The sequence below is a fragment of the Nycticebus coucang genome, chromosome 5, assembly GCF_027406575.1.
Source record: "Nycticebus coucang isolate mNycCou1 chromosome 5, mNycCou1.pri, whole genome shotgun sequence".
Lineage (NCBI taxonomy): Eukaryota > Metazoa > Chordata > Mammalia > Primates > Lorisidae > Nycticebus > Nycticebus coucang.
This window is the reverse complement of record NC_069784.1, coordinates 107,740,683-107,753,514: the sequence shown is the minus strand read 5'-3', so window position 1 is coordinate 107,753,514 and position 12,832 is coordinate 107,740,683. Positions and strand designations below refer to the sequence as shown.

Genomic DNA, 12,832 nt, shown 5'->3' with positions numbered 1-12,832 from the left:
TAACAAGTGCTAACATTCATTGAACATACATTGTTGTCTGACACAGAATCCATTGGTTTATGGTGCAGTAATTTATTTATTTCTCACACCAGCCAAGGCAACTGATGATTAGAAGTAGGGTTCTGCATGGGAGCACAGCAGCCACAGCCCTGAACAGAGGCAGGGCCCCAGCTCTTTGATACTGTCCACAGCCCCCACTTCTGTGCTGTCTTCTTAATTCTTCTAACAGGAGTTTTTGAAATATGTTAGCTCTGTAAAGCCTTAGTCTCCTTCATTATTTTTGCTAAAGTACCATGACTCCAATTTAAAAGAAGACCAATTTGTTTCTGCAAAATTTTGAGATAATGGTTAACAAAAGTTCTTTTAAATTTTAAAGGCTGTATAACATTGCTAACAAACTATGTAAAACTGTTTATCTAACACAGAAAGCACAAATCAGACTTTGTCTATACAGTGCTTTGGATCAGATCAGAGGATTTGTTCTAATTTATCCTAAAAGGTGTAAATGATTTTTTTAGAAAGTTACAGTGGCTTGCAAAACTGTTAAAAAAATAAACAAATCTTTCTATTGATTGATATCCAGTTAGCTGGACTAATACTAGTGGAAGAAGAATATAACAATAAAGATGTTACCTTGTGTGGGTATTTAATTGAACCTGTCACCATTGTATGTGTTGTATAGGGATTATTCTTTTAAACAAAAGACAACAAATGTTATGGGGCAGGTGCTATTGTCTTCACTTTACAAAGGGAAAACCTGAGGAAGAGAGATTAAGAAACATGCCTATGGTCCTGTAGACGGTGACTGGTGGACATGTGGAATTCAAACCCAGATATGTGGCTGTACTCTCCTTCCCCCCATTACATTTGCAGCAGATGTGCTTTTTTGCATTTTTCTCAGTGTGTGTGTTGTTCTTGCTAGTGTGTGAATTAGAAATTAACATGATATTCTTTTAGCTTGACATGAAACTACCACTTAAACTTGACATTGTAGGACCAGAGTAATTCCAAGTGTGTTAGTGTCATCAGTGGCTACATGGAAAGCCCTGTGGAAGCATTTACTCTAGTTAAATGTATGATCAACTTTAGTAATTGACAAGTGGGTTTTTAAGAAAAACCTTATTCTTTTATATTCCATAGATACTTGATTTATAATGGCAAGATTAAAAAAATTAAAACATTTTAATGTGCACATCTTAAGCAGCAAAGTATGTAAAGCTTGAATTTCTTTTTGATGCGTCATTGATGCTTGTCTCACTCAAGGTCTTTACCACTCTCGGTAAAGATGAGTCCTTTTTCATAGTTTTCGTATTCATTAAAGTGAAATGATAAATGTCTTTTAGTGGTTTTGATGTTATTCTTCTGAAGATAGTGTAGCAAGTCTAAATTTCTATGGTTCCAGCATTATAATTGAAGAATAATGTAGCTCTTTAGTCTAAAGTATAGTTGGAGGTCCTGGCTCTTGGCAAATTGCACCTTTTCAGCAGCATCATCTATGTTTCTTGTGAAAATCAAGAAACACTTCTGTTCCCTATATGAATAGATTCAAGCCAAGAAAGCCAGAATGTATTACCTCTTCTTTTATCAGTTTAATTCTAACATGCTAATTTTCTGGGTGAATAGAGTTGATGGAGAATTTCTTCATATATTTATACATCAGGATTCACCTTGACTTCAAACTCTTCCTTGTTTCATAGCAGAAGATTTCTAAAAAATTGTACAGAAAGTCTAGGAACACTTTAAGTCATAAAGAGCTCTTTATGAAATCACTCTTCCTTGGTAAATGATATGAAAAGTTTTGGTGTAGTTCTTCATATTCTTGAGTTATCAACTGAAGTCTTTTTTATTTAATTCTATAAGAGCTCTGAGATTTTTCTTTCTTTTAAGACATTTTCTTAGTTCATGACTAGACAATGAAAGCAAGACAATTTCAACTGTATTCCAAAAAAAGATTGGCTCATTTACTAAAAACATTTTTTTGCATAATTCTGGAAATATTTGACATCAAGAAAATTTGATTTCACTCTATGAACCCAGGGCTTAAGCAGTAGAATTATACTGACAAGAAAGGATCTTAGTCATCTCTGCAGATCAACTATGTGTTGTGTTCTTCATGGGAAAGAATTACTTGATGGAACAGATTCCCGAAGTAGATGCTTTTTTCCCGGAAGAAGTAGGCATAAATATTAAGAATTACTAATGGTAATGGATTTCTACTTGGCATTTATAGCTAGGAGCAAGAATTCAGACATATGTGTTTACATAAATGATTTAAACTAATACAAATAAATAAGCTTTGGTATACACTGAGAACAGCTGCTCCTTTGGTTAGGTTGAGAAAAACATGTTCATGAATACATGAATGTAGATTTACTCATCACTACGATAAAGCTGTGTATGTAAGAGGGTTTATAATGTTCTTTTTTCATTAGGAAGTTAAGATAGAATTGTTTTTGAGATACTAAAATACAGATTTTTAAAGTTGTTTTTTTTTTTTTTAAAATCCATAATGTCTGATTTTGTTCTTTTTCTTCCCCATAGGCTTGTGTCTCCAGAGCAGCCACCAAAGGCCAAGTTCCTGACTTTGGGGTCCAAATTCCGCTACAGCGGCCGCACCCAAGCACAGACCCGCCAGGCAAGCACCCTTATAGATAGACCAGCACCACACTTTGAGCGCACCTCTAGTAAACGGGTCTCTAGGAGTCTTGATGGAGGTAAATACATTTATATCATAATACCTTTGGCTTTCATTGATTCTTATCTAATCCAATGAGGTTAGAAAATGTTCATCGCATTAACAAGGCTACCAGAAATACCCTAGAGGGTAGCCATTTTTTTCTGAATAAACAAAAAGCTATTAAAGTCACAAGAAAATAATTTTGTAGGGCTTTGAAAATGTCATTCTGAATGTAAATTATTTTGGGTGGGGGTACAGGTTAAATGTCCCAAGTCTGAAATCTAAAGTGTTTCTAAGATCTGAAATTTCTATTCAAAGAAATGCTTATTGGAACATTTGGATTTGAGGTTTTTGAATTTGGGATGCTTAGCCAGTAAGTATATATAATGCAAATATTCCAAAATCTGAGAAAATACAAAATCAGAGACTCCTCTGGTCCTAAACTTTTCGGATAAGGGATACTGAACTTGTATTGTCATTGCACAAAAATCTTCCTTAAGAGCTCTTATTCATGTGATGTTGGACAAATATGTTTTTACTGGTTTGACTTGTTTGTGGTGGGTTTTATATAGTTTAATTTCTTGAACTTGTAAATTAATGGTAAAATGTAATCCTCAGGGCTTTTGGTATGGTAACATCTGAATCTTAATTCAAATGAACACAAAACATTCCTAGCACCAAATTTTTATGAGTTCAAAAACTCTTGCTGAAGCTTACAAAACTTCCTATCGTATGAGAAGATGTTCATAGTTTCAAAGTATTAGTTTTGAATACAGCACTTTAACAAAAAGAAAGGAAATATGTTTTATTTGTTCTTTAACCCAAGGGTAGAAATTTTTATATGTGAAATTTTTATCTATTTGAATTATAATTAGCTACATATTTTTAGTTTTATATAAACTATATAGAGAAATAAATTGATGTTGCTTTTATTCATGTATGTGTCTTATTACCTGGTCCAATTTTGAGTTGATAGATTCCCTATAAAAGAGTAAGGTTAGATTTATATTAGAATACTTTATGAAGAACTTTTTCTTTCTGTGTAATAGGAAGTAATTAGTATGGACAATTTCCTACATAAAGAAATAGTTTTCTAACATTTTTGGTTGCTTATTCTTAAAAATATATATATAGTAGTATTAAATTAAAAAATTTTATTTTAAAAATGTTTATCAGCAGAAACTTTTATTCCTTGATATTTTTCAGAAATATTAACTTTAACATATTTTACATAATTAGGTAAAACAGACCAGATAATGCTAACAGATAAAAGAATTCTCTCCTTAGTGAAGGATTGGCACCCATTGGCCCTGATCTACTTTCCCTAGAAAAAATTTTGTTGTAGATGGATACGCAGAGATATTTCCTAGTATTTGTCAGGGGGATTTTGGTATATATTTATTAAATCTTGATTCTGGTGAATCTTCCATACAGTTTTATGAAGCCATACATACATACATAAAGGGACCATGAACCATGCTTCAAACAAATGTCCACATTTCCAAATGGTAGTGATTTAAATTCAGTGATTTATTAATGTACTATAGCCGTCAGAATATCTTTTAGCTCATCAACAACTCTGAGCACTTTTCCAAGTAAATCCCCAAAATGTGCCAACCCATGTAAATATTTCACAAGCCTTGCCACAGAGAATTTATGCAAGTGCTGAATAAATGCAGTCACTGTTGTTTAATGCCCCAGAGAAATCATTGCTCTTTCTGGAACACTGTTTTAAACTTTCGTTCGAAACTATGAGGCTCTATAACTCTAATATTACAAATTTTAGTGTTTAAAAAGAGCAATAATCCAGTGCCTTTCTCCAGTGCCTTTTCTTTGAGGTATATAAACTGTGCTCAAGGAAACTCACCATCTTGTATAGGCAGCTAGTGCAGAGGGTTATAGGAGGTCTGTATCTGAAAACAATGATTTTTACAATGAAAAGCAACAAACACAGCACAGTAATCCATTATTTTTCCCTTCGTGTTCGAGACACAGTAATGCATCAGATGGGCAAGGCATCAAAGGGATTATTGTGTTATTGTGAAAAATAGGAGGGCTTTTATACCAATACATGACCAGACAGACAGTGAACTCTCGGGTTAGGGCTTATGTTCTCCTTTTTTTTTCCTCTTAAAGCAAAGCGAGGCTGTAACCTGGTACTGACCACTCCCCATCAATAAACCTTTTTCTGTTGTTGATGTGTGCTGTATTTTCTTTTTCCTGTTTATTAAGTTAGGCTAGAATAACTTAACTTTATTTATTTATTTATTTATTTTTTGGCCAGGGCTAGGTTTGAACCTGCCACCTCTGGCATATGGGACCAGCACCCTACTCCTTAAGCCACAGGTGCCACCCATAACTTAACTTTAGATATAAAAAATAACCCTCATTTTAATGCTTGTCATATTAAAATCCTCTAGTGATTATATAGAAAGAAATTACTGTTCTATTTAAAGATCAAATATCAAAATAGAAATCAAACTAGAGCAGCTATTTTAGAACAGGGAAACTCCTCTGAGATTAGAAAATCAAACCCAAAAGAAGGCAGGCAAGCCAGTCATTTACAAGAAGAAACCCACAAGGTGCATGGCAGGGTCGGGAGAAGGGAGTGATTTTTTGAGAGTGGGAAGTATGATGAGCAGGGGCACAGCTCAGACAGGACCACATGGGAAGGAAGGCCTATCCACGAAGAACCAGGGCAGCTGAGACCAAAAGGACGAGGTGGCAGGAGGTGCTAAAGCATTCCAGGAAGCAGAGGGGCGGGGCTAAGGGTGCAAGGGAGGGACAGCTGGCTCACTGGCCCCAAAATACAGAAAGAAAATTGCAAACTGAAATTAGTTATAAGTGTTTAAAAGTATGCAAAGTCAGCTTTTTATCAACTTCATTTTGTAGCTTCTAATTTGATAGTCATATAACTTTTGATATCATTGCATTTGAAACTACTTTTTTTTTTTTATTGTTGGGGATTCATTGAGGGTACAAAAAGCCAGGTTACACTGATTGCAATTGTTCGGTAAAGTCCCTCTTGCAATCATGTCTTGCCCCCATAAAGTGTGACACACACCAAGGCCCCACCCTCCTCCCTCCGTCCCTCTTTCTGCTTCCCCACCCCCAACCTTAATTGTGATTAATTGTCCTCATATCAAAATTGAGTACATAGGATTCATGCTTCTCCATTCTTGTGATGCTTTACTAAGAATAATGTCTTCACTTCCATCCAGGTTAATACGAAGGATGTAAAGTCTCCATTTTTTTAATGGCTGAATAGTATTCCATGGTATACATATACCACAGCTTGTTAATCCATTCCTGGGTTGGTGGGCATTTAGGCTGTTTCCACATTTTGGCGATTGTAAATTGAGCTGCAATAAACAGTCTAGTACAAGTGTCCTTATGATAAAAGGATTTTTTTCCTTCTGGGTAGATGCCCAGTAATGGGATTGCAGGATCAAATGGGAGGTCTAGCTTGAGTGCTTTGAGGTTTCTCCATACTTCCTTCCAGAAAGGTTGTACTAGTTTGCAGTCCCACCAGCAGTGTAAAAGTGTTCCCTTCTCTCCACATCCACGCCAGCATCTGCAGTTTTGAGATTTTGTGATGTGGGCCATTCTCACTGGGGTTAGATGATATCTCAGGGTTGTTTTGATTTGCATTTCTCTAATATATAGAGATGATGAACATTTTTTCATGTTTTTGTTAGCCATTCGTCTGTCATCTTTAGAGAAAGTTCTATTCATGTCTCTTGCCCATTGATAAATGGGATTGTTGGCTTTTTTCATGTGGATTAATTTGAGTTCTCTACAGATTCTAGTTATCAAGCTTTTGTCTGATTGAAAATATGCAAATATCCTTTCCCATTGTGTGGGTTGTCTCATTGCTTTGGTTATTGTGTCCTTAGCTGTACAGAAGCTTTTCAGTTTAATGAAGTCCCATTTGTTTATTTTTGTTGTTGTTGCAATTGCCATGGCAGTCTTCTTCATGAAGTCTTTCCCCAGGCCAATATCTTCCAGTGTTTTTCCTATGCTTTCTTGGAGGATTTTTATTGTTTCATGCCTTAAATTTAAGTCCTTTATCCATCTTGAATCAGTTTTTGTGAGTGGGGAAAGGTGTAGGTCCAGTTTCAGTCTTTTACATGTAGACATCCAGTTCTCCCAACACCATTTATTGAATAGGGAGTCTTTCCCCCAAGGTATGTTCTTGTTTGGTTTATCGAAGATTAGGTGGTTGTAAGATGTTAGTTTCATTTCTTGGTTTTCAATTTGATTCCAAGTGTTTATGTCTCTGTTTTTGTGCCAGTACCATGCTGTCTTGACCACTATGGCTTTACTACAGTACAGACTAAAATCTGGTATGCTGATGCCTCCAGCTTTATTTTTATTACTAAGAACTGCCTTAGCTATATGGGGTTTTTTCCGGTTCCATACAAAACGCAGAATCATTTTTTCCAAATCTTGAAAGTACGATGTTGGTATTTTGATAGGAATGGCATTGAATAGGTAGATTGCTTTGGGAAGTATAGACATTTTAACAATGTTGATTCTTCCCCTCCATGAGCATGGTATGTTCTTCCATTTGTTAATATCCTCTGCTATTTCCTTTCTGAGGATTTCATAGTTTTCTTTATAGAGGTCCTTCACCTCCTTCGTTAGGTATATTCCTAGGTATTTCATTTTCTTTGAAACTATGGTGAAGGGAGTTGTGTCCTTAATTAGCTTCTCATCTTGACTGTTATTGGTGTATACAAAGGCTACTGACTTGTGGACATTGATTTTATATCCTTTACTGTATTTTTTGATGACTTCTAGGAGTCTCGTGGTTGAGTCTTTGGGGTTCTCTAAGTATAAGATCATGTCATCAGCAAAGAGGGAGAGTTTGACCTCCTCTGCTCCCATTTGGATTCCCTTTATTTTCTTGTCTTGCCTAATTGTATTGGCTAGAACTTCCAGCACTATGTTGAATAGTAAAGGTGACAGAGGACAACCTTGTCTGGTTCCAGTTCTAAGAGGAAAAGCTTTGAGTTTTACTCCATTCAGTAAAATATTGGCTGTGGGTTTGTCATAGATAGCTTCAATCAGTTTTAGAAATGTGCCACCTATGCCTATACTCTTCAGTGTTCTAATTAGAAAAGGATGCTGGATTTTATCAAATGCTTTTTCTGCATCTGTTGAGAGGATCATGTGATCTTTATTTTTGCCTCTGTTAATATGGTGGATAACGTTTACGGACTTGCGTATGTTAAACCAGCCTTGCATCCCTGGGATGAAGCCTACTTGATCATGATGAATGACTTTTTTGATGATAAGCTGTAATCTATTGGCTAGGATTTTGTTGAGGATTTTTGCATCTATATTCATGAGTGAGATTGGTCTGAAATTCTCCTTTTTGTTTGGGTCTTTTCCTGGTTTTAGTATCAAGGTGATGTTTGCTTCATAGAATGTGTTGGGGAAGATTCCTTCTTCCTCAATTTTTTGGAATAATTGCTGCAGTACAGGAATAAGCTCTTCCTTGAAGGTTTGATAGAATTCTGGAGTGAAGCCATCTGGACCAGGGCATTTTTTGGTTGGAAGCTTTTTTATTGTTTCTTTGATCTCAGTGCTTGAAATTGGTCTGTTCAGGAGCTCTATTTCTTCCTGGCTGAGTCTAGGGAGAGGGTGTGATTCCAAATATTTATCCATTTCCTTCACATTGTCAAATTTCTGGGCATAGAGTTTCTGGTAGTATTCAGAGATGATCTCTTCTATCTCTGTGGGATCAGTTGTTATTTCCCCTTTATCATTTCTGATTGAGGTTACTAGAGATTTTACTTTTCTATTCCTCGTTAGTCTGGCCAATGGTTTATCTATTTTATTCATTTTTTCAAAAGACCAACTTCTTGTTTCATTCATTTTCTGAATGATTCTTTTGTTTTCAATTTCATTGATCTCTGATTTGATTTTGGATATTTCTTTTCCTCTACTGAGTTTAGGCTTAGATTGTTCTTCTTTTTCCAATTCCATAAGATCTCTTGTGAGATTGTTGATGTGCTCTCTTTCTGTTTTTCGAATGTAGGCATCTAAAGCGATGAATTTTCCTCTCAAAACTGCTTTTGCAGTATCCCATAGGTTTTGGTAGCTTGTGTCTTCATTGTTGTTATGCTCAAGGAAGTTAATGATTTCCTGTTTTATTTCTTCCTGCACCCATCTGTTATTCAACAGAAGATTGTTTAATTTCCATGCCTTTGGGTGGGGTCGAGCATTTTTGTTAGAGTTGAGTTCCACCTTTAGTGCCTTATGGTCTGAGAAGATACAAGGTAAAATTTCAATTCTTTTGATTCTGTTGATATTTGTTTTGTGTCCCAGGATATGATCAATTTTGGAGAATGTTCCATAGGGTGATGAGAAGAATGTATATTCTTTATCTTTGGGGTGAAGTGTTCTGTATGTGTCTGTCAAGCATAGTTGTTCTAGGGTCTCATTTAAATCTCTTATATCTTTGTTTAATTTCTGTTTAGAGGATCTGTCCAGCTCTGTAAGAGGAGTGTTAAAGTCCCCTGTTATGATGGTATTATCAGATATCATATTGCTCAGACTGAGTAAGGTCTGTTTCAAGAATCTGGGAGCATTTAAATTAGGTGCATAAATATTTAGAATTGAAATGTCTTCTTGTATTTTTCCCTTGACCAATATAAAGTGACCATCTTTGTCGTTTTTGACTTTAGTTGCTTTAAATCCACATGTATCTGAAAATAAGATTGCAACTCCTCTTTTCTCCTGAATTCCATTTGCCTGAAAAATTGTCTTCCAACCCTTGTCTCGGAGCTTGAATTTGTCTTTTGAAGCCAGGTGTGTTTCTTGCAGACAGCAAATGGATGGCTTGTATTTTTTAATCCAGTCAGCCAATCTATGTCTCTTTAGTGGGGAATTCAAGCCATTAACATTTATTGAGATAATTGATAAGTGTGGTAGTATTCTATTCATCTTATTTGGTGAGAGTCCATTGCTTAGTTTTGTCTTTTGCATCAGTGTGGAGGTTAAGTTCTGTCCTTTAATTTCTGAGTTCTTACTTTGCTGCTGATCCATTGTGGTGGTCAGTGTGCAGAACAGGTTGAAGTATTTCCTGTAGAGCTGGTCTTGTTGTGGCGAATTTCCTCAATGTTTGTATGTCCGTAAATCATTTGATTTCTCCGTCAATTTTTAAGCTTAGCTTAGCAGGGTACAGAATTCTGGGCTGAAAATTGTTCTGTTTAAGTAGATTAAAGGTAGATGACCATTGTCTTCTTGCTTGGAAAGTTTCATTAGAGAAGTCTGTGGTAACTCTGATGGATTTGCCCCTGTAGGTCAACTGGCGCTTACTCCTGGCAGCTTGCAGAATGTTTTCTTTTGTCTTGACTTTGGACAGGTTCATCACAATGTGTCTTGGAGAAGCTCGGTTAGAGTTGAGGTGGCCCGGGGTCCGATAGCCCTCTGAAAGCAGTGTGTCAGAATCTTTGGTGATATTTGGGAAATTTTGTTTTATAATGTTCTCTAGTATGGCTTCCATTCCTCTGGGGCATTCTTCTTCCCCTTCTGGTATTCCTATAACTCGTATGTTGGAACGCTTCATAAAGTCCCATAATTCTGACAGTGAATGTTCTGCTTTCTCTCTCTTCTTTTCTGCCTCTTTTACTATCTGAGTTATCTCAAAAACTTTGTCTTCTACCTCTGAAATTCTTTCTTCTGCATGGTCTAACCTGTTGCTGATACTTTCCATTGCATCTTTAAGTTCCCTAATTGACTGTTTCAGTTCCTTCAGTTCTGGTATATCCTTTTTATATTCTTCATATCGTTCATCTCTTAATTGATTCTGTTTTTGGATTTCCTTTTGTTTATTTTCCACTTTATTAGCAGTTTCCTTCATTGTTTCCATCATTTCTTTCATTGTTTTCAACATGTGTATTCTAAATTCCCTTTCTGTCATTCCTAACATTTCTTTATAGGTGGAATCATCTGCAGTAGCTACGTCATAGTCCCTTGGCGGGGTTGTTCTGGACTGGTTCTTCATGTTGCCTGGAGTTTTCTGCTGATTCTTCCTCATGGGTGATTTCTTTTATCTGTTTTCTTGCCCTAATTTTCCTTTCACTTCCTCTTGCTCTTTAAGTTCTCGTGCCTGTGGAAGTTGCGGGCGGGTTTATACGGATTGAACACACATGATCACTTGCTGGTTTTCCACTGTTTTAGTCCTCCTCTTGGGGTCCAGAAGTCTCTCGCTGACTCCCTGTATCCTCACAGGGGTGGTGATAAGCAGATCCCACCAGCGAGAGATGCCCAGAGTCCTATCTCCCCGGACTCACGATGCCCAGATCCATTTGAAACTATTTTTTCGATGATATTCTTTTCATTTTGCAATAATTCCTGATTATATGTAATAGGTGCTTAGAAATCATAATCAATCATACGCTTAAAGAGTTAATCATAGTCCTATACTTGCAGAATTATTACAGTCTGTTTAAAGTTTAAAAAAATTGCCTCTAGAAAATAATTATGGGCGTGGAAAATCTTAAAAGGTGAAGTAGAATTAAAGGGGGAAAGTACTGGGCACATTTAGAAAGTACACCCGAGGACCCTGTTGGACTTGCCTGGGGTTGAGGCATGATGGAAGAATCCTAGAAAATGTCCAGGTTCCTGGCTCTGTTGCTCAAGCAAATTGTATAAGGACGAGAGTAGGCTTTGGTGAAAAAGGCAGGACTGGGAAAGAATTAAGTTTTGGACAGGGCAGGTGAAGGCCTGATTTGAGAGGTATCTTTTGAAAGTTGGATTCAAAGTGCTTGATTCCTCCCCAGTCCAGCATGGTAGATCACACACATCCCATGCCCTCCTTGAGCTTGCAGCCTAAAGGCTTTCCTGTTGACTGGGGGGTGGGAGGAGTTATAGAACCAGAGCACACCTCACCTCACAGTGTTAGTGAAGTACTTTATATATATAGATGAAATGACTTTACAGTCGTGCCTTTGTTCAGGGGGAGCTTTAGATAGCCGTTTTGTCACCTGCTGCTCATACTGCCTTGTTGAGGTTTTGAGTTGATCCTACACCATGACAGAAACTTTAATACAATATGTGTGTCTCTGCCTTTTCTGTAAGAGAGAAGAGAGAGCACATGAGGGCCAGGGATGCAGGGAGCGAAGGCGCGCTGGGGAGGTATCTATGTATTAGATTTACTTTTAGGTTGTGTTGAGTGAGGTGTGGAGAGGGGGAGGGGTAAAAAAAATGGAAGATACCAAACATAAGCAGAAGTTAAATCCCTCATTTACCTCTGTCTTATCTTTTTAATGGCAAAGTAAAGATTTCTTTATGGAGGAATACTTAAAACTTATTGAAGCAAAATCAACAAATAATTATATAACTATTTGTTGCAATAGATAGATTCAGAAATATATCCAAGCAAAATGATAGAGGCTCAAGAGATTTAAAATATTGCTTACATTGTTATTCTGACGTTTTCCCTGAGTCTGATGTTTTAGCTGATCTTAGAGCGCCTCCTACTGGTCAGCTCTGAAACCCTGGTGTAATCCAGTTAAAATTCAGAATACTTTCAGAGTTTGGGAAGAGCTTAAAAAGGGGTTTATTTTGTATGATGGGTATTTTCAGAGCTTAATTGGTGTTCTAGTTCCTGGTAATTCTTTAAATGTTGCCTGTTTATCTGTAGTGGGGGAGGATTCCATAAAGTTGTACTATTTGTGTGTCCTAAAGTAATCCAGAATTGTCATTCTTTACCAGCTCCAATTGGTATTCTGGACCAAAGTGTTATGAAGGATTTTCCTGTCTCTGCTGGAGAGATTTCAACATATGGCCCTGGAATTGTCAGCACTGCCGTGGTACAAGATGGGGATGGCAGGAGGGAAGTGAGAAGCCCAGCTAAAGCCCCCCATTTGCAGCTCATTGAAGGAAAGGTATGGTATGGTGTATTAGTACAGTATGCGGTTTCAAATGTTCACTTAGATTAGAGGCTATGTGTTGCATTTTCTGTTTTAGAAATCAAATATCTAAAATTAGTCATATGTTCTCTTGATAAAAGTTCCCAACTTGCAAATATGTGCATGCTCTTGCTGGCTTGGTCTCTAACTTTCTTTGATTATAGTTCAAAGCAAAATATTTTCATGTAAATCATATTAATGCAAGTAAGTTAATTTATGGCCTTTTTGG

General features: G+C 36.7%; 1 protein-coding gene across 27 annotated transcripts in view; it reads left to right on the top strand.

The window, feature by feature from the left end:
- EPB41L2 (erythrocyte membrane protein band 4.1 like 2) overlaps nt 1-12,832 on the top strand; it is a 233,587-nt gene that overhangs the window by 179,100 nt on the left and 41,655 nt on the right. For all 27 annotated transcript variants that reach the window (XR_008380064.1, XR_008380065.1, XM_053590674.1 and 24 more), the window contains 2 exons: nt 2,542-2,714; nt 12,407-12,579. Coding sequence is in view for 25 of the 27 variants with exons in the window: in XM_053590674.1 (XP_053446649.1) it covers nt 2,542-2,714; nt 12,407-12,579 (346 nt within the window). In the remaining 2 variants the exon portion in view is untranslated. The remainder of the gene's footprint in view (nt 1-2,541; nt 2,715-12,406; nt 12,580-12,832) is intronic.